At 44.8% G+C, this 26,818-nt stretch overlaps 1 protein-coding gene across 24 annotated transcripts in view; it reads right to left on the bottom strand.

Moving 5' to 3' along the window:
• Positions 1-26,818, bottom strand: part of celsr1a (cadherin EGF LAG seven-pass G-type receptor 1a) — a 71,964-nt gene that overhangs the window by 18,528 nt on the left and 26,618 nt on the right. For 16 of the 24 annotated variants that reach the window (XM_040174200.2, XM_040174199.2, XM_040174211.2 and 13 more), the window contains exons 2-10: positions 23,686-24,041; positions 23,311-23,599; positions 19,650-19,872; positions 18,517-18,632; positions 16,892-16,980; positions 10,309-10,389; positions 3,422-3,579; positions 2,152-2,315; positions 1,862-1,987 (exon numbers count right to left, since the gene is read on the bottom strand). In XM_040174200.2, the coding sequence (XP_040030134.2) occupies positions 1,862-1,987; positions 2,152-2,315; positions 3,422-3,579; positions 10,309-10,389; positions 16,892-16,980; positions 18,517-18,632; positions 19,650-19,872; positions 23,311-23,599; positions 23,686-24,041 (1,602 nt within the window). The remainder of the gene's footprint in view (positions 1-1,861; positions 1,988-2,151; positions 2,316-3,421; positions 3,580-10,308; positions 10,390-16,891; positions 16,981-18,516; positions 18,633-19,649; positions 19,873-23,310; positions 23,600-23,685; positions 24,042-26,818) is intronic. The other 8 variants (XM_040174207.2, XM_078101609.1, XM_078101610.1 and 5 more) reach the window with 1 other exon arrangement.

The following is a 26,818-nucleotide window of genomic DNA, read 5'->3' as shown; positions in this document are numbered from 1 at the left end:
CATTGAGTGACTTCAGAATTAACAGTTGGCTTTCTGTACTGAATTGTGATATTTAGCTGGTTATGATCAATATGTTTTTCAATTTAATGTGATTTAAGTACAACTCATTCTTAGACAGACATTCAATCTCTCATCACCCTACAGTTCATAAGCTCCCGTCGGTGCCAAAGGGAGATCAAGAAACACTAACGCAAAGACACTTAACACACGCTCAGCAAGTGTCCACCTTTCAGCACCACAGTGACGCGATTCCTCGCAGATAATCTACACAGCATAAACCCCGTGGGCTCTCAGTTCGCTGGGGCACATATTTCAACAGAAGCTTTCAAAAATACACAAGTTACAATTATCAGACAAATTGTGACTCAGTGACTCAGTGTACGTTTGTGGTAGCCGGCAGCTAAAGTGGATTTGTTTCGACTACTTTACCAAAGATAATGTCATGAGTACAGACACTCTTAAGACACTTTAAGGTAAATGTGAGCAGGCTAACATGCCCACAGTGAACAACACAAACGTTCTGTTGTTTAGAGGGTTACGCTCTCCATCGGGTTCAGCCTGATAGCGTGCTATAGTTCAATAATATTTATTCTGCTAAATCTCATCTTTTCTAACAGTAGTATTAAGAGATTAATCAAAAGAATCTGGTATGCAGTGCTAATCTGAGCCCTTTAATTGTGTTGGATCAGAGGGAGGTTCACACGATTTGCGGTTGGGGGAGGAGTCACAGCAGCGCCTAAACCAGGTCGGAAGACTTTAGCTCATCCAGACATCCAGAAGTCTGCAGTCCACTCCAACCGAGGCAGCTTTCCTCAAAAATATGAACGTTAATAACCGGGTTTGTTGACGATAAAGAAATCCTGTAGAAGCAAAAAAACACGTATACACTGTATATGTACGTATATCCATCCTGGCTGTGATCTGCTTTATGTTAGCGTGAGTCATTCCGTGTCTTTCAAAAATCTCTGTCCCTTTGAAATCAAATCTGATCTGGAATTCAGTCTTTTCATGTCCGTCCAGTCCGGGTGATTTTAGCAGCATAACATCCGCAACAACAAATCTCGTATTACTTGTGTGGTCGCTAGGTGTGGGAACCCTCCAACTAAATGTGTCAACAAGCAGCAGAGCAGCCAAAACCTTTATCCCAGCTCGCTGTGATCCCGGCCCAGTTCAGATAGTGGATACTGGGGCCTGGCGCTGGCTACCTCATAGAAGATGAGAGGAACTCACACCGTCACATATTGTTCAGAAGGAGCAAGTCAAAGTTCTCTCGTTACAGTAGAAGAACACGAGATGGTGTCATGGAGTGTAAATAAAAACACTGAAGGAAAGATGTGGGGATTTTACGTTTTACACGCAAACACTGACAAATGTTTAATCTCTCAGTGTCTATCCAGCTAGAAGTGCTGCATATACTTCAGTACCGCAGTAACATGAGGTGGTAACGGAGACCCACGGGGGACAGCCTGTGGATCAGTGTGCGTCTTTGTTGTGTTTCAATTCTTTGTCCGGGTTTTCAAGAGTGAATCAGAGTTTGTCCTTAAACTCCAAACCTGAGGCCATGTTTGGTGTCAGCAGAGGCTCCACTGTGTGTCTCCTTTGCTGCATGAGTCACACTGAGTCAGGGGAGGCGCTCCTTATCCCATTTGATCTCCCAAGCACAAACCATTTCCTGGAAGTCCTCGCGACACACACACACACGCACACACACTGTGCAGGTAAACACAGAACCTCAAAAGGAGGAGCATGTAAGATGCAGGCACATTTGACTAAAGATGCTCCTCCTTTGAGGTTCTGTGTTTACCTGCAAAGGCGTAATTCCAAATACTATGGAATTTGACTCATTCGTTCATTTTCTTACCTTGTTCACAATTCTTGCCTCCGTAGCCGGTTGGGCATTCGCAGCTGTAGGTGTCCCACTTGCTGACGCACACTCCGCCATTCTGACACAGGTCGCTAATGCAAAAGTTTTTCTTCGCCGGACAACCTGGACATCAAATTACATAATAATCAACATCTGCGTGCGCAATGTGCTCGTCCGTTTATGGGCTGCCTCGAGTAGCGGTATAGTAAAAGGAGACGGAGCAAAGCATTAAGGAGTTCTCCTCTGGTATATGCTTCTTCTTTGCGATGACATGCAGCCTCTCCAACCTGCTTCGGTGCCGTTGTTAGCGATGTAGCTGGCCATGTCGATGGGTCTGCTGTCGATGCTGAGGTTTCTCATGCAGCCCACGAAATCCCTGTTCCAGACCGGGAAGTCCTCAGGGAGGGTGGGAACACCGCCGAGCAGCAGCGGCCCGGTCAGGTCCAGAGACCTGAAGATGACACAAATAGAAAAGAGTTCATTCAAATGTAAAGAAATATATATAGATATTTTTTGGAACTACTACTTTTAATATAAAAACCTGGTTCAATGTGAATTAATATAAATATGATGCAGTTTTAAAGCTATAAACTCTGTATTGCCTCAAAATAACCAACAACAACATGAAAATCTTCATGAAGAACTAACTACCATGATAAATTGTGGGTGTAAGAAGAGAATGCAAACTTAACTCGCTTTCCAAGTATGACAGAGAAATATATTCTGGGCTCATTATTGCAGAATGTACAGTTTACAGATTATTCTATAAAGCAAGAGTAATGTAACAGTACAGTTCAAGACAGAGCAATTACGTGTATTAGGATTTCTGTACGGACCAAAGGTTCTTGCACAGAAGATAATCCGGTCTTAAAAGCTGTGTGATTCTTTCTGTTTCAGCGACATTTCTCAGGTTCACCCTCCCTTTAAAGTTCTAAGTGCAACTGTGTGTCTCAATCACACTCTGGACCAAGTCAATTGTCCACAGCGATTCTCCAGGCTTGTTTTTGCATTGCATTACACACCAGCGTAACGTATATCTGTTTATTGCAGCCCTACGCTGTCCCAACGCCTCTCAGCTTCTGTGACCTGTGCAACAAGTTCCTGTAGGAATGTAACCTCATTAACTCCTCTTTGAAGCTCTCTGTCCCCACCCTCTGCAAACTAAATGTGTCTCAGCATGCTAGCTCTCCATTAGACTCATTAAAAAAAAAGGTCTCACGCCATAATCGTACAAATTCATTCATCACTCTGCAGGAATCACGCATTAAGTCAGATTAAGCCTCTGTTGACGTGAGTTTTGGACAATCTAAGGCTGTGTCTGAAATTACAGCGGCCATGAGGATGAACACTCAGATTAAACGACAAAAGGTGGAGAGATTTGTAGAATGAGACTTGAATAACCTTGTAATGAAGGCACTTAAGGCCCGAAGGCCCTAAGGTACAACTTACCTACCTATTAGTCTAACTAGTTTGACTGTGATTGCATGGATTGGTAATGAGTGACAGGACCCCAAGAGAGAAAGATGAGGGGAAAGAGAACGAAAGACTCCCGCTTACTTCTTCTGTCCGGTTTGGGTGCCTTGGGCGGCACAGGAGTAGTTTCCGATCTGCTTCCCGAAGCGAATTGCCATGGAGATGTCACAGTCGTCTACGGCAACCACAGCTACCTTTTCTCCAGAGGGTCCATGGGGAATGCCTAGACGCCCAATGTTTGGCTGAAAAGTAAAGCAAAATACAGATTAGTCAACAACCTTTGCGTTTTGGGATATATAGGGCTTTTCTACATCAATAATTCAAGTTTTTACTACAAGGGGAAACTTCAGTAATTGGGTTTAAGAAAACGTAAATTTTAATGGGCAAAACAATTCGGGAACAAGTGCATGGAAAATAACAGACAAGCTTGTAAGCAGAGAAACAAAGAAAAATACTGAAGTACTGGATGAATTGTAAAAAGAAAAACAATAACTGAGTTTAAGACAAATTAAATAGTCAGCTAAAGCTAAATTATTGTTAGCCGATTATATAATTTGTTCATTTATTTGATCAAAAATAGTAATAATATCTAAAAGCTAAAATTAATGAATAAATAGTGGAAATTGTTAATAGCTAATTGGTTAAACAACTAAAAATAATAAATACATCTTGTTCAAACCTAAAGAAAACCACTTAAATACTGTCGTAGTAAGTCGTAGTATGAGGATATTTATTAATATGCTGTTCACAAACAGTAAGAATGAACACATGTATAACATGACAGGCACTGTCATAAAGGAATAAGATATTTTAGTTCAAGTATGTCTGAAGAGATGCTGGTAGCACTGCTCCACGCCAGATGCTATTTAGACAGGGTATTGTCATGGTAAATCTCAGCTGACTGAATTTATTTAAAACCGTTAATGCTTGATTTAAATCTTATTTTCTTTTTATTCCAACAGAAGAAACGTGGCTTTGGTGCTCAATCAGTGAAGGTTAGAGAAACACAAACCCAGTGTGTCCGACTTTAGCTGACTTGGAGCAGGAGCATGCATAGCCTCTCATGGCTTAAGCTGACAAAAAGCCCATTGTGTGCATTAGCTTGCACCTAATTATTACAAAGTAGCCTAATTCCTCCATCAAGGCCTGTGGCCGACAAATGTGGATCTGAGAAAATGTGGATCAGCTTAGAAAATCTGGCCACCAAATCGCTTTAATTTTTGCAATATCTAACCTGGAGACCGAAGTTCAATGGAGCGGTTCACTTCACAATAGTGGCCTTGGAACAGGAAGCAGACGGAATTTGAGGATGGCAGGAGAGACATTAAAAGCACTGCAGTGGTGCATCAACGACATGACGCAGCTGACAATACGGGGCGGAGTTTGAATTGATTCATTTTGATGATTTTGAATTTCAGAGTAATGAAAATAAAGAAAAAAGAAAAAAGAAACGGACGCTATGACGAAAAGAAGAAAGAGATCACGCATGACGGGACACTGTGCGCATGTGTCTGTGTGCTTCATAAATAGGATTACAGTAATGAGATACTGGTGGGGCAGAGACGTTGCGAACAAAGGAAGAGGGGAAAAAGAGAAAAGAGAAAGAGCAGCAGACAAGATAGGGAAGTGGACTGACCAGAAATAGGAGACTGGCAGACGTGTACAACAATGAGCAACACAGCAACACAGTGTCTTCTATTTTAGCTCAGGTGGGTTCCGTCCTGGGCATATTTTCCAGCCTGCAGGAAGTTTACCGCTGCCACTCCCTTCAATATGCTCCGTTTCCACTGATTCCATCAAAAAACACCCTTCAAACGTTTCATGAAGACAAACAGGAAGGCCAACTGATCAGTACTACACCTCTGACGCCATTGCAGTTTTCTTTGTTCTACACTTTTGATGTCATTAGAAAAATAATTGCAGACCACTTTGGTAACTGATTGGTTCTTGTTTAATATAAAAACAACCAAAAATGTTAGATTCAGCCTAAGAATATGACTATATCCTGCATTCCTCTGTATCATGTTAAACTAAAAACTAAAAGCCGGGGATCTGGAATGCCAAAAGAAGACACTTAAAGTGATCAACTTGGACTTTTAGGAGCCAGAACGGATGTTTTTTTCTCATTTGACATTTTCATTAAAAAAAAGTTTTAACAATTTGTTGGATTTTGTTATTCACAAAACACAAAAGTAAACTAGTAGATCATTGAAGGTTAATTAGGACTACAACTAATGATAATTTCAAACGTATTATCTATACACTTTTACACTTAATATTATATATTAAAACAGCTTCAACGTCCCACCTATTTGGTGCCTCTCTAAACTTTCAGACTGGCGTGTGTCGGTGTGCGTCATCGTCATCTTGTATCTGCAGCATGCATTGCAATCACGATAGTGGGGGAAACCACACCTCGTCGCTGGCACATGGCCAACCGGCCCTCAGCACTGTATCTGCAGGTGTTACCCCCCCGATATCCACCTTCACCGCCCAACACCTCCATCAAAACTAAATCCGCAGTTGCAGCCCACCGGGATGAAGAAGGAAACTCTTTCTTGTGTCTGTTGGTTGAAGCAGCATCATTTAAATCAAAAAGGACGGACCGGCCAATATGAAAACTGATCATGATTTATTGCGTCGTCACGTTGTGTTGGATTACAACCAAACGATGCACTTTGGGGAATCTGCTTCAAAGCTGCATAACAGGTGGCAGTGTAAGAAAATGAGTCAGAAATGTGGCCAAATGTCTATAAAATGTCCCTGCAGCCTGAAGCTGTAAGGAATGTTGGCGGCCTGCAGCCAGAAGCAGAAAAACGGTGATGATTCTGACGCAAATAACCAGTGGTGCAAAACTGCAATGAAGGAAATAAGAATAAAAGAGCCGACAAATGTTGATCAAATGACGACTCATTTCAAACCAGCGAGGAAAAGGAAACAAGAGGAAAAACTACATGGAACCTTTTTCAAGGGCAACAAAAGGTAATTTGTCTGACAGAGGAAATCCCTCACTCAGTGACTCTTCTAACAGAGGAATCTGTTGCCATGCTGATTGCAATCTTATCATCTCCTTTGAGTTCTGTCGAGCGAGGAGGGGATGAGATAAAGACAGGAAGCACCGCACCGGAAAAAGAGAGCAAGAGATACTCAGATACCGCACATAATGGACCCACAACCCGACCGTCTCAGGGGTAGCAGCTGTCCCAACTCTTAGGCCGACGTGTATGTGCACACTGCGTGTATTTAGGTGTGTAATATGTAGGGGATAAAGGAGGGCAGCTGTCACATGTGTGTTATGTGCCTGGATCAACATAATTGATCCAGGCTCATACATACACTTCCCACACTGCACAACCTTTACACACAACATGAAATCTCTGGAGTGTCTGCTGGCCAGGGTCTGTCCCCTGGCTCTAAAGTGCAGTCCGGCCTCACGTTGAGGGGCCCCATGAGTCTCTCATTTACCCACCGCCCATCTCCGCGCTGTTGGTGTCGTCTCCAGGGGAAATAGTGTTTGTCAGCGCCATTGCGCCATGGCAACACATATGATGCAGCTAGCAGCAAAGACGAGGAGGACAGTGGACGCGAGCTGACGGAGCACCAGGAACACGGCAAAAAGCGAACACACTTTCGCTCGACAGGACCACCCACCTCATAGACGAGGGACATGGATCCACACACACACACACACTAACACCTCTTTAGCCATGGGGCTGCCTGTCAAAGCCGCCACGACAACTCAACGGGGCCCACGGCCCTGATAAAGAGCCTTGTTGCACGGATTGAGTTACATGCAGAACACAGTTCAGCTTAGTCACAAAACCCCCTTAAGGTCTGTCAAAAAGAGCAACTGATGTCCAGTGTGTGTGTGTGTGTGTGTGTGTGTGTGTGTGTGTGTGTGTGTGTGTGTGTGTGTGCGCGCGCATAGAGGGGGGAAGAGAGGGAATACTCTGTGGTGATTGTGTGTTTGGGCACCATGGGAAGGATGTCTGCAGCATGTGAGTGTTGAGTGAGCAACAGGCACACTTGTTTGTGTGTTAGTGTGGGTGTGTGTGTGTGCACGTGTGTGTGCCGGCGCATGCGAGAGGCGGGAAGTAACCAGCCGAGCTGCAGCCGGCCTTCTAGTCAATTCTGCTAATAAAGGAAGGAGGGCGCACAGGGTTTTATTTTATTTGGGCTCGCCTGAGGAAATGCCATTGTTTCTCCGAGTCTGAAAATGACACTCGGACGGATATTTGAAAATGCGTCTCCCGATGCTCAAAGGCATGCGTTTGTGTGTGTATATTTGCATGCTGTGTGTCTCTTCTAAGTAACTACAAATAAAGACTAAACATAATTCTATTATCATAAAATATCCATAAGCTGGAGCCACATTGACCCAACGTCAGTGTCTTTCTCAGAACTTTTCTTTTTGTGTGTGTGTGTCATACACAGGCTAGTCTGTCCCACCGTCCCTCTGGCAGTAACACACTCATGTCATGTCCACATTAGCTCACCTACCCTCTGGCTATGTAAACCTAGAAGTGTGAATTATTCAAACACACACACACAAAAGTTCACAGAGAATTTCCATCAGACTACGACGTCCCGTGTTCAAGCCTATATGTTACTGTTGTCTTCATCGTCTCATCACACACACATCTAGCGGTGTAACAGATGGGCAGCGCCCATTGTTGGCTCTTAGCTTTCAAGCAGCAAAACAAATGTGCAGACGACACACACGCTGAGGTAATGGTAACTGTATCCTGTTTGGAGCGCCTGGAAAAAAAAATCCTGTTACGGCGCAACAAACATGGCTTGTGCTTTGACATCAATGGGATTATCTTCGGATTGAATGCTTTTCAACGGCCTGTTACAGCATATTTCACAGGCCGGTTTTGTCTCTTTGACTGATTGTGCGTGATTAATCTTTAAGAAGAAAAACCCCTTCGTTCTTTTAAATAAAGTACCTTGGAAGAGTTTAGTCTTGGCGATTTGAGGAGAAGTCCGTTTTGTTTCACTTTTCTATTTGAAATCACGATATTCCTGGTAATCAAACAGGAATGTACTGACAATAAAAAATTTTTTTTGTGTCTATTCATCCTGTTTATCAAGTCATTTCTTACTTGCTCCAAAAGTGAAATGAAAAGATCCCATGAAAAAAAAATACTAGATGAAAAACATGCACCTAAATCTGACTTCTAAGGCAACAGCTTATTGTCTCAAGATTGTCAAAGCAGCATTGTCGAGAGCGCAACACAATGCAATTAAGGATCGGCAGGAGTAATGCTGATGCTCAGCACTAAAAGCAGTGGCAGATAAAACTGAGCGTGATAGGGATCATAAAACAGATAAGGGATCCGCATTAGTGGAAAGAGATAAGATAAGGAGACAGAAGTATAGAGAGGTTTTCCCTCTCCTTCATTGTTATATCTCTGCGCCCCCCTCCCCTCCAAAGCCCACTGGCTGTCCGTCTGTCTTAACTTTAATAAGAGGCGAGTATGAAGGCAATCTGCGGCGACAGATTTATCACAATACTTTGAACATCTTCTGCTCCTATCGACTGGAAACTCCTTCATCCTGCACACAAAGGTTCCTCCGATGTGGGCGTTTTATGATTGAGTCGTAACATCTGCATAGACGCCCCCCCCCCCCCCCCCTCCCGGCTTTATAGACTATATGGATTCTATCAGCTCTTTCTCCTGCTTCAGAAACTAAGCTCGGCTCTACATTTGTTGTGGAGGCGCATTTCATTCCTACATTGCCTCAATTGAAGTGGTTTCATTGCTTGATGCAACTATCAAAACAATTAATGATTTTGTGATAAGAATAGATAAGAATATTTTTACCGATACTGTTTATGTAGGAGGAAAAAGAGTGAGTGGACAGAAGGAAGTTCATTTTTCCAAAAAATATGAACACACACACACACCCTCAAACACACACGCACCCAAACGAATGATAAAAGAAGGCACCCAAACGGCAACAGGTGCGTAAGCCTAAAAATAGGTGTAACTAATTATATACTTAAAGCCATTTCTCACTATCATTTATCCAATTAATACCAACAACAAAGGGCGATTATTAGTGCAACAGAAGAGAAGATTAAGAATAAGACCTAAACTTTAATCCCTTACTGAACGTCAGCCGCGTGGCCCTCGAGATACTTGCCGTCCGCGCACATTACGAGAGCCATCTCGGACGATTTCTGAGCGTTGTTAATCCTCCCTGACAGAATGGGTACTTCAGGGCTGCCAAGGAAAACACGATGCTCACTGGGTGTCTACCAACCTGTCGGTCGTCCTGCCAAGGCTCTGACATGTTTAGCTCACCTGAAAAAACCTCAATGGGGGAAGCCAAGAAAGGTTGTCGCTGTGTTATTTATCCTTATTAATACCCACGTCTGGTTTGGATAGGAGGAGCTTCTCCAGTAGACGGGAAAAGGCGGAGAAACCAGAAAGCTCAGATATAAAGCACTTTTTGTCCCACTACCTGCTTTGCAAAGCGAGACCCTGACCCCTGACTTCTGTTAACCATGTTATTTTAAAAGAACTGCAGTGTGAGAGCGACGACACGCGACACCAGGCTCAAGCAGAAAAGGAATGTTTTATGTCGTTGTTAATATGAAGCCATTTTTGGATAAATGGGTCCCTGTTTTGTTTAGTTGTTTAACAAACCGGTGAAATACAGGAAGGACAGTAGAAAGCCACCCAACATTGGAACTGCCAACTGCACACACCTTCTCGGGCTAAAGTGAAATGGAAAACCAAAGCCGCATCCACTACCACGTCTTCTTTAGTCCAGACCACAGACGGACTAAATTAAAAAACATTAAGTGTGAGGGGCTGTTCCTCTGTGTATCTGAGTTTGAGGCGTGTAAAGTAGAGTTAGACCGTACTAGAAGAAGAGCAGGGACTACGTGAGACCCGGGGGAAGGGGCGGGAGGAGGGAGGGGAGCACCAGTGGGGACTAGGCTAGAGGTCAGAGGTTACCTCCTTCTGATCGAGCTCCAGCCAGGCGGTATAGAGCGGGAACCGCAGAGCCCCACTGGAGTCCACCAGACTCCCCCCTTCCTGGGAGAGAGACACCGTGAGAGAGAGACACCTCGTTAGACCCACCGCTTTCAACCAAGTCCCGTCACCTCATGTGTGTTCCATGATAACCCTTTCAGGAACCCTCCTTGCTTGGGGAAGGACCTAATTGATGAATATGCTAATAAGATTATTATGCAATTTTTGCTCAGTGATGCCAAACATAAACCGCTCTCCCCCAGTTATAACACCCATCGATATACAGCACAGCAGAATAACTATGAAGATATCGCTGTGTGCATGTACTTTAAGTGTGTGCACAGACGTCTGCCTGCTTAGGGGGATTCGCAAAACAGCCAATTCGCCAACAATAACGGCATCCAAAGTCCAACATGATGACTCCTTCCCGCCCACTTAAAACAAAACCTTTCTCACCACCTCAAACAATAGGTCATAACTCATCGGACAGAGATGTCTCTGGCAGATTTAGATCATGCGGAGATACGCAATGCCATGAATTTACAAGAGGAAAGAACACAGGGAACAAGCCCGTGAAAGCCTAAAACTAGCTCCCACGTGCTCCCTGCTTCAATACTAGATAAATAGAACAATGACAATAAGTGATAGAGGTACTTTACAATATGTATTCTTTACTTAGTTTAAATAGTAACAGCTACATTGTAATGCCTTCAAATTGATAATTTAATTGGCACTTAAATGTAAAATGTGTGTAATGTGTGATGATAACCTTTACTGGAGGTTTGGGGAAACCTGCCTCAAGGAGAGCAAAGAACAGCACGGCTCCTTCCTTCTGAAAACACACCCTGTCGGGGAATGTGGGGTCTGGGGCTTCACCTCAAAAAGAACTACTTACTTAACCTTATAAAAGCAAAAACATGCACCCGTGTCTGTTCAGAAACAATCACCGTCTGCACATCCCTATGCACAGCTTCCAAAGTGGCTGAGAGTGTGTGTGTGTGTGTCGCCATGACACAGTCACACACCTAATAAGTCATGCGTCTTTACGGGCACCCAACAACGCCATATGGGGCCTTGACTATTAGCAATTAAACTGCAACACAAGGACAAGAATGGCAACTCTAAGGCCCCTCCAAAGAGCACTTATCCACTATGTGCAGGTGTGATGTGATGTGTGTGTGTGTGTGTGTTCGTGTGTGTTTGACTGCATATCCTCTTGTCCTGGAGACCTAATAAACTCTGGAACATCAACACCAAGACAGAGAGGGAATATAGACAGTTCTCCTTGATGACGGCTGTTGATAAAAAACGGAAATGTGTCGATTTGGAATACGTAACACATGATAATGTCTTGGATAATTGGGGCCTAGACGTCATCCAACTGGTCCAGTTGGGCTTAGTCGTTACGCGTTACATGAATCTCAAACGACATCAAACATCCCCACCTTTCACCGACCGCTGCTCCACCCATGTAAGACGGTAGTAGGTACTATTACAAAAGGTCACATGTATATGAACTTGAGTATGTAATGTAAAGATAGTAAACATGGAACTCAAACCATGAAAGTGATTCTTTTGGTCACAACCATAAATATAAAAAAATATAGTTTAGTGCTGACCCAGTAATCTGCAGTGGATTCAATAGACCTTTTTTGTTGGAAATGATACAAATAAGAGTGGTGAATGTGGACCTAAAAAGACCATGTGCAGGCCTAGTTGCTTTATCAACTATAAAATGATTCTGGAAATATTTCAGCGAGACTTTTCTTTATCTTACAGTTTACTACGAATATCTTTAAAAGCACTTCAAGTTGTGCTGTGAAGTAATCTGCATGTATGTTGTTCCTTAAAGTCCTGCCCTGTAAACGCCACCGGAGTGAGAGTCAGGGAGGAGCAGCAGAAGCAGAAAGAGTGAACATTCGGTGCTCGCCTGTGATAAGAGCCAGCTAAGCCTGTCTGGGAATGCTGTCTACACACCCTGAACATCATAGCCTATATTAGCCAGTGTAACACTATTAACCTGTTGAACATCGAGCCCGTGTGCAGCGAGCGGCAACATTAGGAAAATGCCGGGAACACTCGGTCCCATCATGTCTGCAGTCACGCTTTGCTTGTCTGACTTTGGCAGCATTTCGATGGATCACATGGAACTTAATTATGGTTTATTCATAGCTGTGGTTTACACTAAAGGGTTGTCTTTTTTTCTTTATTCTTTCTTTAAAAAGACGGTGAAACATGAACCAAGGAATGAGTAATAGTCCTGCGAGTTTCTTCTTGTTTACACACTTCCCATATGAAACCAATGATATCCACCAAACTCTGCCTGGAGCGGCAGGCTTATGGCAATGGATCATTTGGGTCGCAGATACAAAGTCACATTTCTAGTCGCCAAAGGAAACCTCGTGTTCGAGTGTGGTTCACCGTGTATCTACATGTGGAAGCTTTGTTTAAAGTTTTGACTCAAAGTTCATTTACTCTAGTTCGGAGCTTTGAACTGAACTTCACACTATTTGAGCATGGATCTTGAGTAATATTTCACTGCCAGCAAATGATTTCCCTGTTAAATAAATACATCAACCTTTGTACTCACATATAATATCTATTTCAAGTAAAATATTGTGCTGTGGTTATGGTAAAGTTCAATGTAAATATAATAAATCTAACATACTTGTCTATGCCGCATCTTTATTCACGCAGGTGGCTTGGCAGATACAACCACCATATAAGTGACATCCTGCCCAGTGTCTAACTAAATTAGGTTCTTTCCTGCAACAAGAGACATCATTTCCTGTAGTTAACAGACATCAAAACCCAAGACTAAATCCCCTGCTGCTCCACCAATATCCATCCATTCATCTGTGTGTTTCTCATTTAGATGTGTCTCTTGGACTGTCCTTGTGACTCTGCACCAAGGAATTTAAAAAATGTCTTTATCCTTCCACTTCTATTGTGTAACATCCCTAATAGCGGTACCGGCACATGCACGCTTTCACAAACACACACCCACAAACTCAGAGTAGCTCTCCATTTGTCTGCACCCCCCTGACTCGCCCCCCTCCAGAGACAAACACACGCACAGACAGATTTTCCAACCGACCCAGATCCCTGCAACAATGGCAAGTCCATGTCTGTTGTCATGCCAACCCTCCCCCGACCTTTGAACTCTGTTTTTTAGTAGAGGCACCCTGGTTCTTCTGAACAGAGCTGCAGCAGATTTTTTTTTTCAAAAGAAAATAGGAGGCACCCCTAAAACCATCATCATCTGACCCAGTAAAGCACCGTCTGTTGGTGCATGCGTGAGTGTGCCGTTAGGACCGTTAAAAGACAACTTGGGAACTCATGCGGATAAACAACGCTGGAGTGGGCCGCACCAGCAATTTGTGAAAGTATAGTATTACTTGGTCTATGAGCTGGTTTCAAACTAGCAATCCGGGTTTCACTGTTAAAAAAAGCCCTAGCGAATAAAAAACACTTACTCTGCAATTGTTTGTAGCTCCGTTTTTAATCAAAAGCAACCATATAAAAGAAAGTCACAAGCATCACAGGTTGAATATAAAAAATTGCCAGATAAACAGTTTAAAGGAGAGTATTACTTTGTTGTATTTAGTTATGCATACATGAAAATATAAAGGGTGGTACATTTCATACATGTGCTACCTAACCAACACTAGTTGTAATGGGTTTGTTTATATGAAATGTAGGTTAGAATTCACACCTGACGCATGTTTATTTGTGTAACAACTTGTTGAGGTGAAACTTTTCTTAATTCAGATATGCATAAATCTCCAATTAGCAGAACACTGTCATTAAAATTATTCAAAGTCTGGGATGGAAATTGGATTTGTGTACGGATGTCCGTTCAATAGTGGACTGCCCGGCAAACGGGTAAAATTCTTAATGAATTTTAATGAATCGAATGAAATAATTCAGAATTCATGATGACTGTCGAAGATGAAAATGCAGGAGCCCAAATGGACAATGTGCTGTCGAAAACCTTGAAGATTGAAAAATTAATTTTACCGTACAAAAGCGGTCGCATTGATTGAGTTTACTTAAGAGGAAAGAGTCTGCTGAGTGGCAGAATCAATCGTTCATTTAGTAGGCAGTACATTACAGTATGCGAGTTTAGCTTGGGCTTAAATCAGTGGAATAATGTTTGGTCGTTAGTATATTGTGTTGTATTTTTTTTAAATCCAATTGAACTTGTAGTAGTTTTTACTGAACCACATTTTTATCAAATGATCCTACAAACAAAACAGGCCATAACGTTGATATGTTGTTTGCTTTGTGATTCAGAACTAGGCTACCTACGAGAGAAACTGGCCACTAATCTCTAAACTACAAAGCCCATTAATCTCCTGTAGCTGCCTTGACCGACTTTCTCCATTCATGTTGGCTAAAGCCCCTGAAGAGCTCCCAGAAAGATAACAAATGGACGGAGACATTATTTATGTGTCTTTTTGCATGACATCTGGATTACATCATAGTTTGAGAATGGAACTGTGATCTTCTTTCTTCACTTTATCTGTGCTATGCGAACAATGCTACCTATACACAAATGTATGTGTGTGTGTGTGTGTGTGTGTGTGTGTGTGTGTGTGTGTGTGTGTGTGTGCGTGCTGTTGCTCTTGCGTGCGCGACGGACATGTCCGTGTGTGTGCGACATCATCCCCTTTATCAGTGCATAGGCATGTCCTCACATCTGATCTACTGGGAGAACAGTACTGGTTTCTGCCATATTCATTTCCACTGAGCCCCCCAGCCACTAATGTGGGATCAAATGACCTTCTGTCACTCCGACTTCTGATCATTCAATGCATGAAGGAGAGCGGACCTTGTGTCAGCGCTACACTCGGCCTCGGGATAATTTAACGGAATGTGTCACCAGCGTTGCAGATTACTGGTCCGTATCACGACAGCCATTGGTTCTTTGCACGCTATGTTACATCCCGAGGATACACACTCATACGATTGGTGCAACAAATGTGTGTGTGTCTGATTGTAAATGCCGGTGACAAAAGTGAAGCGGAAGCCTGTGGGATCAGCTCCGCCAAATAAATCAGAAAAGTAAACTCGCTCGGAACAAAGCAAGAAATCTGTTCGAACTTGGACAGTAATCTCTCGTTGCCATAGAGACATCTCTACAAATACCAGACAGCTGAAAGGACAAAAAGAACAAAGACGTCTTCAGGGGCAAAATCGGCACATAATACCTGTGGTAGTTGGGGGGGGCTTGCAGCAACGTTAACAGAGCCCGGCGACGTCTAAGCTGTGCTCTTCATCATCATCATCATCATCATCATCATCATCATCACGGCTGTGCTGTTAAACAGACACACTTACAGCCTAAATACCCCTCAAACAATAGTTACACACGTGAGCCCCCCGGCAAAACATGATAGAGTACGGTAGCCCAATTCATCACTTTTGATGAAAACACCCCTGTCAGGGCTAACAAGTATCCTGTGAGCTCTATAGCTGGTCGCCAGAAAGAGGTGAACAACCTCTGAAATGTGAGAAGGAGTGCATTGTGGGCCGCCGTCAGGCCAAGAAGCACGGAGCAAAACACAGGTGCTGGTGAAATACGACGCTGGACGTTTTGGGTCGGACCGGGGATGCTCCAACTTTTGGGGGGGGGGGGGGGGGTCGGATACAAGAAGGAAGAGCCAGAGGGCGATGAGGGGGGAGTGACTACAAGGGGTCGATGTCTTTTGTCAGCAAATAGCAACGAACAGCATCGATTAGACTCACTGAGGGAAGAAGCGCTGTTACAACTTGGAGCGGGTCAAATTGATCTCTCTCAGCTTCCGTTCACACCATCACACATTGCGCGGATAGAAATGATTCAATCGACATGTATCTTATTTCCCGTGTAGTTAAATGGTATAAAAAAGCAATACCCTCAGGCAAGTTTGTTGGTAAAATAATAGCAGCACTTGACTGCAATGCCAGCCTTTCTAATACAATATTACAACGGAAGTGGACACATGAGACCGGTTATGGAATAATCGCTGTCTCTCGTCTGGGACGGGACTCATCACAGAGGCAACGCGAATATCGTGGGAATGTCTTGAAGAAAGAAAAACCTTTTGTTAGCGATTCAATTGATATATAAAGAGAGACATGATGAAGGAATCCCTCCTTATGTAGACCATCTTCCCTCGACTCAGAATGTACTTGAGCTCGAAAATACCGAAGATTGACTTTTGACCCTGTGAGGCGCAGCCAGGCCCCTGCTCGTCTTTCACAGGAGCGGTACCATAACTCAACGCCGAAGGCTCAGGCAGAGCGCTGAGCCCGCGCCGGAGATAAGGTCATCGGTCGAACCTGCACCGTCGGCCTTGGCAGCCTCAAAGAAAGCCACATTTCATGCCCCCCCCCCCCCCCCCCCAAATGCAACACAATTCTGGATAACTGTGATCTTTTTACATTGCAAGCTCTCTAAAGCAAAGTCCCAAGGGTCGGCATCTCATGCTTCAGCCCTTATCTCGTGTTTGTCAAGTGCGATTTTCACTGGACGACGAGGAGGAGGAGCAGCGGTCGATCGGGTGATTAAGTTCCTTACCTTGTTGTAGTAATGGAGCTGGACCGAGTGCCACTGGCCGTCACTGACCCCGCCCGGGATGTAGGGAGACACTGTGGTCTTTGTCTCACCTGGATTGGAGGAGGTAAGAAGGCAGTTCAAACCAGTGCCAGTGGGATGAAGGGAGAGGAGTTAAGAGAGGGAGTAGGGAGGAAGGATAGGATGGAAAATAAAATAGTCCCGGAGCAAAAGGAAAAGGGAGAAGAAAGACAGGTAATTAGAAAAGGCTATTTATGAATATAATGGGATTTAAGCTGCCGCTAAATACTCATAACTTTCAACTTAATCCACAGGTTATTAATAAATTACCCTCAGAGGCAGACTTGACATTGACACACACGCACCATGATCATAAATCAACTGGGAATTCTGTCTTATCAATGGCGCTCAGTGGGAAGATTGCACAGCACAATGGCAGCAGATTTACCGAGGATTTGCCGTGTGTGTTAAGGGCAGAAGCAGTCTGGGCAGGTATCCACAGCTCTGGAAATCAGTAAACAGCGCGGCCGCACTCGGCGCTAATGTGCGTGTGTTTGTTTGAGGGAGAAGGTTAATGAGTGATGGCTCGTGAGAAGCGAAATAAAGAAGGCAAACTGTGTGGAAGTGAGCGGGTGTCCTACTTCGGCATTCGGTGTTTGTTTACCGTACTACAAAAAGATCCTTTCATTAAGCATTACGTGTCATTTTTCAGGCTTCAACCAACATAATCGTATTGAGCTGGATTCCTCTCCGCGTGGAACTATGGGAAAGTAGTGCTGCTCAGAAAACCACAGGCAGACGTGTTTGATCTGCTGTCCAACAGTTTGAATGATTATTGTGTTTGATTCAGCGGTGGGAATAAACAAAATATACATATGCTCACAAGTGCTGTTCGTGAGGACAATTTTACATAAGTACGTTTACATAACTTAAGGATTTCCATTTTCCTGTACACTTTTACTTTAATAAAACTAAAATATTGTACTTTTTACTAATTATCTTTAGTAACTTGCATATTTGGATTAATAATACAATTAAATCAATCAACAAATAAAATATGATGTATTATAATGATTAACAAGGGGGAATATTAATAAAAGCAGTGCATCAATAATTATACTGCATTTAACTGTTTTCTGATAATGAGGCCTTTGTATTTTTTACTTTGACAACATTTTTGTGGTGTTGTACTTCGCCACTGTTATTTTTGCTGCTTCTACTTCAGTAAAAGACCTGGACTCTTCTGCCACTCCTGGTTTGATTTCCAACGGGTGTGTATGTGTAAGCGTTCCGGTATGTCTGAATACAAGAATGCACTTACACAAACAACCACACGCACAAAAGAAATGCCGGCAGATAAGAGTTATTCAGCCGGCTCTTTGTGAAAGTCACTTTAGATAAAGCGCATTTTTTTTCATCGTCTTAGAATCTCGCTGATGTTAACCACAATTACTTTAAGTGGTCGGCACACATTGACTAGCACGCACGCACACACACACACACACACACACACACACACACACACACACACACACACACACACACACACACACACACACACACACACACACACACACACACACACACACACACACACACACACACACACACACATTACGGGGGCTAACCTCCAGAGAAAGTGAGCTGAATCTGCTCGTCAATGATCTCCAGAGCGATGAAGTCATGTTTTTCATTGAATCTACCGTTGTAGAGGAGCAGAGCGTTCCTCTCTCTGGTGGCAAACCTGCAGAGACAGATTATTAGAATTATTTGTCTAATATAAAAGTCCAAAAGGAGAAACATTAAACAATAGTTATTCATATTAGTCACACACACACAAAGGGTTGAGTGGATTCCAACTGTCTCCTGTGCCATAGCTCACGTTTCCTGTCACATTTCTAAGCATCTATCCAACTCAAACAGAGCGGGACCGAGCACTCGGAGGCCCCCGCGGAAAGCTTCACGATGAAAGGGCCCGGGGGCTCCTTCAGGAAAAGTCCTTTAAAAAAAGTCAAGGCAGGATGTGAGAGTCAGCCGCAGAGAGGAAACCGTCCCCCTGCCTCGGATGATGGCGTGTGTTCACGTGTGAAGACGGCGGACCTGGTGAATGCCTACTGGTTAGCGTTGTGCGCGGGGCAACAAAAAGTTCCCGTGGCTCTTTGTGCAGGTCTGTGTTTTGGAGTGTAAGGTGAGGGCAGCCGAGTCAGCCGGCAGATGCCAGTGAGGAAGTCAGGGGCGGCTGTAGCCAAACACTGATAAGCGAAAACACATCGCACAGCCTTTTCCTGTTTTCGCCGCACTGCGAACCGTTTTTGCCGTCACGCCGTCGGCGAACTCTCATCTATCAAACTCATCTCACCTCTTACTGGTGCAGAAACATTGAGGGTTTATCTCATCATAATATTTACCGTGTTCCAGACTTGCTTAGCAAAGGTTATCTTCCCCGCAAGCACACCTCACAACACCGCACATTCAGTTGGAGGGAGTTTTGTCTTCGCAATTACATTTTATACGCGAGAGGAGGGAAGCAGCACACAATGGAAAAGTGTGTACGTGTCTCAGCACGCCTCAGTTGACACAATTTAGCACAAGCAAACTGTTTATTTGTGCAGCAACACACTGCTATTACACCCATCACAGAGGTGCGCTGCTGCTGTACGGATGGGGGGTGGAGGGGGGGGGTCACTTTGTGTTTCATTGGTAGATGCATCTTGTTGGTTTTTTAAAAGGAACAAAGCGTGGACGTATGGAAAGTACTCACGTGAAGGAGACGGTGAAGTGGAACCTCTGCCTTAGGCCTCTGAAGGTGATGAAGGACTGTCCCGGGAAGCTGCGGGTGGTCATCTCGCAGTAGGGCTTCTCGAACTCCCCCGGTGTGCACTGGCACATGAAGCCACCCGCGAGCCGGTTGACACACCTGCCGCCGTTCTTGCACACACCGGGCTCACAGCGGCCCGACGATGCGTTCGCCTCGCAGTGTTCGCCTACGACGAGAGAGGGGAAGTAGTTGTATTTCCTTCTCTTTACTGAGTTGGCGGAGTTCTCTGCTCCCTTTGGTTTCAACACGTGATATCTTCACACCATGACGACTCACTGTAAGACAGCGCTGTGTGTGTGTGTGTGCTGAATCTGAATGATAAATAGCTTGTCATGACATCATCACATTTGTTGTCATCATTTCAGCTTTTCTGTGAAGCGTGTTTTCCACGGTTGACTGAATCGTGTTGTATCCACTTGTATCAACAAGACGTCTTGGATTATAAATCAAGCTCTTTTATACAGCTAACCCGTGTCTTCCAACTGCAACAGTGTTGTGTTCTTAAGGCTTCTTTTTGAAATCTATCTCCAGCCAAACAACAATAAAGCCCTGTTTTCAGGTTTAAAGCTTGATTTCTGGGAAGTGTAAGTCTTCCATGACCATATTTGGAAAGAAGAGTGACGATTGACGAAAATGAAAAGACGGCTGACAAAACAAGGAAAATAGTGACGGGGAATACATTATGTCCAAGGCACATACTTTTAAGCCATGTAAAGAGCTATACAATTGTTGTAATACAATAATACAATCCCATTTTAGCGACCAACGCTTAAAACAACTTGAATTTATAACTCCCCATTGGGTTCTATTTGGTCCCTACTGATCGCCAGAGGTAATGCTTCACACTGGATTATCTTCTGTCTCGCGCTTGCGCAGGTCGAGTCCTTATTCCAACAAAGTCACCTGTGACCCCCCCCCCCCCCCCCCATGCATAAGTTCTGGTGTCATCCTGAGATCGCTCCTATTTCATCTTCTCGCTACGCAGGCAGCTACACTGGCAGCTACACTGGCAGCTAAGCTTAAACAAGGGATTTGTCTAATATTGAGACATATTTTGGCCTACCGCGTGTTGCCATATGACCATCGGTCGGAGCCACATACACTCTCCCCAGGGAGGGAGAGTATATCTATATCTGACAAACGGCGCCCCCGTGGCCTCGGTGGCATTTCGCCGATAAACTGTGACAACAGATGCCTGCCTCTCCACGCAAGGCGCAGTGTGGTAGAGACGGACTGCTTGGCGACAGTTGTCTGCGCTGGACTGCAGGGGCCTGCCGATGTTTGAGAGCCAGCGCTCAAACATTTCCCGCCGTACTCGCATGGAAAGCAGGTGTTTCGTCCAGTTGGACAACACCTCTGCTGCGTGTCAAAGGCAACATCAACAGATTCACGGAGCTGACTACGGTTTTGTTATTTTCCACGAGTCTATCCTTCCACAAATAGGTTGACGGATGGTACAAAATGTACAATAACATATCATCTCATTTGGTTAGTTGCTGCAGAGGGTCTGGCCACGGGAAATTCCCCCTAAATGTGACCGTGTGGCTCTAGCTCCGTTTTCTGGCTCAGCTCAAAGAAATTCCTCTACTTATATAATAATAATAATAATACACCAGCATACCTCCTTCTGACTGGAATATTATTTGTGATGGGTGCCCCTGTGTCCCATTCCCAGGTTGTGTGTCAACCTGCTGTCTAGATAAGATCTCTCCACCCAGGACACACACACACACACACACACACACACACAGATCCCCAACACCACCGCCTGGAACCAGCTAATGGCCCCTCTCTCCTCAGCATAATCCTTCTTTTTCCGAGGGGGGAATTATAAGGATCTGTTTCCCTGTAATGTAGGAAACCCAAGGAGGAGAGATCGGTCCGCCCTTGTCATCAACCCCATAATGGCCCCTGAAGGGCCCCGACTCTCTGGGGTCGAACTGTGACCTTCAAAGAGGGGACACCGGGATGCAGGTAAGGGAAATAGGACTGGTGAGTGGAGAAGACGGACATGGGGACCGGGAGGAGAAGGCGAGAGAGGGCTGGTGAGGGACAAAGGCAGGTATAATCAGGTAATTACATCAGATAGGACGGAGGAAGAGAAGGGGAGGAGAGGCAGAGTGTTGGGAGAGAGAGGAGAGAGCAGGAGTAACGGCAGTCAGGGGCCCTCTCTGCTCTATTAGGGAACGACAGAGACGCCGAGACAGTCAGTCAGGTATCAGATGTACAAGGGGGAAGTTTGGGAGGGAGATCACTGACATCGGGAAATATTTCGAAAAGTGATTTCAATGGGAATGATGAAAGCGTCCGAGGCTCATCTGCCATGTGAATGCCGTGCGGCGTAGTTGTAACTGTGCCGACTTCCAGGAGGGATTCAGAGTCCCTTTTCTTCAAATCAGCTTTTGATCAATTAGAATATTCTCAAACATGAAATGTCCATGCTTACAATAGGATTTCTTCTTCCCTTCCTTCTTTTATCTGTGGAGTCTTGACAACGTGTCTTTGTTTTTAGACTCATTTTTTTTAGGATTTACTGAGAATACGTGAGTTTGCTCCCAAAAATACCCCTATGTATATTTCTCCAAAACAACGACACACTTTGAAACTTTAGACATGGATATAATTACTTTATAGAAGCAGAGAGACAATGTTGATTAAAGTGGTCAGATCTCATCATGGCTAGTACCAATGAGGATTAACCTATTTCTGTATTAAATTTAAATAGTGTTCACATTCCACAGTATCAAGATTATATAAAGTTTGATTAAAAAAAGCGCCATTAAAAAAATGATTTGTTTTTTTTCAAAGCAGTCAGGTGATATGTAGGATCTGGTTGGACCAGTGTAGTCAGCCATCCTCACACCTATACTGCAATAAATCTACCGCATGTGTCAACGTGTGTGTGTGTGTGTGTGTGTGTGTGTGTGTGTGTGTGTGTGTGTGTGTGTGTGTGTGTGTGTGTGTGTGTGTGTGTGTGTGTGTGTGTGCAGGTTAATATACCTGCAGTTTGACAAAGCATGTTTCCCTCTCCTGCACTGGGGTCGACCTCAAGCTACAACAATGGCAGCTGAGAGCTTTTACAACCTGTCAGTGTGGTCTAGCAAATTTTGTACCAGTCATTAGAGCCTTTGTGGGAAAGAATATGAGCCCGTGTAAGTTCTAATAAAAGACAGCTTTCTTCTGTGCTGGCTTCATAACACATACAGGTAACAGCCATATGTGTGTAATTTGACTTAAGCACAATATATGTTATTTTCTTTCTTTTATTTTATATCCAATTTTCTTGCGAGTAACTTATAAATTAAGGATAGGAATATATCAGCATTATGCTTTTGCCTATATCTTTTCAGTAACAATGTATATTAGTTTGTATATATTCTTTACGCATTGTTTTGTATGTAATGACTGAATAAAACTACTCCTACTTTAGTTGAGTTACTTTTGTCTGATTATCTATTGAGGTTGCAAATATAAGTAAATAAAGAAGCATCAAACTCAATAATAGATTTTCCTGTGGTATGTACGGGAAAAACGTACATTCTGTACTTGGGTCTGAATGGAAAACCATGACCGACTTCCTTTTATAGAAACGTGGGAGACTCACCGGTGAAGTCCTCCGGGCACTCGCACGTGTAACCTCCCTCTCTGCTGCGGCACCTCCCGTTGTTCTTGCAGGGCCCGGAGTAGCACAGATCGATCTCGGTCTCGCAGTAGTCGCCAGTGAAACCGAGCGGACAGCGGCAGCGCAGCCCGTTGATGGGGTGGATGGGCCGGAACAGAACCGTGTCGGAGGCGATGAACGGGGGGGAGCTGTCGAACTTCAGCACCGACACACACTTCATGTAGTTCTCGCAGGGCTCCCGCAGGCAGATGTTGTCGTCAAACGGCAACACCTGGAGAGAAGGGGAAATCGCCGCCTCAGAATACCAGTTCAGACTACAATACTTTTGACGCTTGAACGCGCTTTCGAGTGCGTCACCTCCTGAGAGGATATCAGCCTGAGCAGAGTTCTGTTGAGGTAGATCTGCTCCTGCAGCTCCTCGGAAGGGAAGAACGTCCCTTTGCCCGCGGCGCCGCCAGGCTGCATCGCTGAGAAGGTCACGTTGAGGATGGAGCCCTGCACGTCGGTGTCGTTCTGGATGTTGAACACGAACACCGCCTCCCGCTTGGTGGAGAGCACCGCCGCCACGCCCTCCAGGAAGAGGCTGAGCAGGGGGGACAGGAAGCGCTCCTGGGACATGTTCTCCAGACGCACCGTGATGCTGTTGGTCAACATGTCGTCGGTGATGATGGTGACGCGCAGCGTGCAGAGGGCCACGGCGCGATGGACGCCGTCTGGAAGGAAGAGAGAAGCCAGACACCGCCGTTAACGCGCTTTTCTGAGATGAATGGTACAAATGAACGAACAAAGCAGATTGAGCCGACAACGACAAAAGCATTGAAAGTCAAAATGTGTTTCTAAGGTTGTAAATTCAAAAATGACAAAATAAAAGTTGACTGGAGTGAAAAAACAAAACTAATTGTAGAGCTTCACCACAACACAAGAGCATTGATTCCCTTCCTGTAGTAGTGTGTATATAATACTGTCACATATTTCTTATAATCACGTTACACGGAGACTTGATTTACTGCCAAACTGCTCCAGCTTTATGTCTCTGGACAACTGGCTCTTTCTGCTCAGCTCGTATCCCCGTCCGCTCCTGTCTTTTATTAGCTTGTTTTTTCTTCAGTTGCCTGAATCGTTTTTTGAAGGCATGTCTATATTGGATTTGTTAATATAAAAATAGAAATGTTAAAAACTGCATAGAAATATAATAGGATGGCTAATTTAATTTCTTTGAACAACTTTGTGTGCAGCTTCCACCCGATACTGGTTGGACCGGGTCCTATCTCTCCTGCCCTAACGGCCCTCTCCACTCTGCAGTTCAACAGATTGACTTGTGTACTTGTGTAACACTTTTGCCGCTAGATTGAATTAAGTAGTAGCCAGTCGGGGTGGATTCGGTCTGATTCAAGCCCCGGCTAGAAGTAATGTGATCCGTGTTGGATTTCTGCCCCTGGGGAGGGTTGGGTCCGCTCTCATACCTACTTCTGGCACAACTGTAAGCTCTGGTGCCTATGGAGGGGAGGGGGGGGGGCAGAAGGCTATAGGCTGCAGAGGGCATGTGCAGGGTGAATTACAGCTGACAACAGGTGGTGAGGCCAGATGAAATCTGCAGGGGGGGCAGGGGGTGCTAATGCTGTTGAAACGGGGCAGTGAGATGGGTCAGATTGCACAGCCTTGCCGTACCGAAAGGAGCACATGATGTGTGTCTGTGAGGCGGCGAGCGGGGAAAGGAGTGTTCAGGGTGAAGGAGCCACGGTGAGGTTCGGTCACAGGTGGCCCGCCACTCTCAGATGAACATTGGGGTCATTTCGCATGACCCCAAGCTCTCCTCGCTGTCGATCAGAGCGAGGCGCGGACAGGCTGGCTAGTCTCAAGCTAACCGCTAACCAGAGGCGACGTCGACCTCAACCTCACTAGAGGCCATAACTCACAGCGCGACGCGACTTGAGGGTCGGCTAGCGCCGGTGCGGTCGGGATGGGACGGGACGGGATGCACAAAAATGCAGACACACATATTGGTGGGACAGTGAGCTTTTAGCAGCAGCTGCGGTGTACCGGGGCCGCCGGGAACGCGCCGCTCATTCAACACAGAGCTGACTATCTGCATTTGTTCCTCTGCAGCGCTGCACACCTGTCTCTCCCTGTAGGTCGGAGAAAACACTGTCCTCCCACCGGAGATCCGTCAACTGAAAGTTCCCACACAGGCAGGCACACTGGAATGCTGAACGGACTCACATCATGTGGCAGAGAAATGCACGCACGCACAGGGCACAGTTCTGTTCATGCTGTTCATGATTTAGTGACTGAAATTGTTCTTGCTGCTCTTTTCTTTGAGGCCTTGTGTTGTTACAATAATAATCTGTTACCACAGAGGCTCACACCTTCTTTCTCATTTGTTCATTCTTGTTTCCCATCCAAACACACAAACGGCACACACTGACAGCTGCGCTCAATGTCAGGCTTTTACATGACAACTGACACTACACTCAATCAGTTATTCGGCACGCAAGCCAAGCTCTTTGGTGACTAAGTAAACTTCAACGGATTATCGCTCCGATACTGTCGGCGCTCCGAAAGTTTTTTCCGCTTCTCTGGAGAGGGAAGGACTTTGCACCGTAGTGACAGGGTGGGGAGAGCCACCAGCGTGGATCCAAAAATGTTGGACCACCACCGAAAAAGGGGTTGGGGAAAGATCAGCATGGTAGAAAAGAAGATCGAATTGAAACTGCATTGGCTATTCATTCATATTATAACCGCTCCGTGCTCTAAATTACATTCTTTCCAAGGGCAAGAATGATTATTTCTACATGTTGTATGTCACACATTGACAACAAAGTGGTTGATTTCTTTCTCTTTTGGGGGCATCTCGACCCATGCTATTTATAGAAGCCCACCAGCTGCTAGCACAGGATCACACACATACACAAACACACACACACACACACACACACACACACACACACACACACAGGGGTTGAACTGTGGAAAGGGTGTGTCACGGACAAACAGCAAGGGGAAAAAAACATTCTATGTGTATAAGCATGCCAGCACACACACACACACACACACACACACAGCCGACCACCAGCAGAGACACAGTTTACTAATTGTGAGAGTTTTAATAAGTGAACCTCTGAGCAAAAACAAGGATCACAGCTGTAATCTCATCAAGGTTTATTAGCTACACATACGTCCCCTTATCTCTATTAGTTGGCTTGTTTACAAGCATCCAATGACTTACTGAACAGCCCTTGTAATGGGTTTGCAGCACATTATCATTTGGTTATTGCCCTCCTAAAGCATCGATTATAAATGACAATCGCATTTTTGCAATGTCTAAAACACTCCGGCTCAAATCGGCTAATGTAGGAGGTGGCGTTTAGTGAGGTGGATTCATTATGGCCAAAAACAAAAGGGAGGTGTGTGCAAAGGCAACGCAGTTAGAGTCCCGCTGCGGGGGCGATAAGGGCTGTTGACTTGTAAAGCGAGCCGCAAAGATGACACA

This window comes from Gasterosteus aculeatus, chromosome 4 (genome assembly GCF_964276395.1).
Source record: "Gasterosteus aculeatus chromosome 4, fGasAcu3.hap1.1, whole genome shotgun sequence".
In the NCBI taxonomy this organism is placed as follows: Eukaryota; Metazoa; Chordata; class Actinopteri; order Perciformes; family Gasterosteidae; genus Gasterosteus; species Gasterosteus aculeatus.
This window is presented reverse-complemented; position numbering and strand designations above follow the sequence as displayed.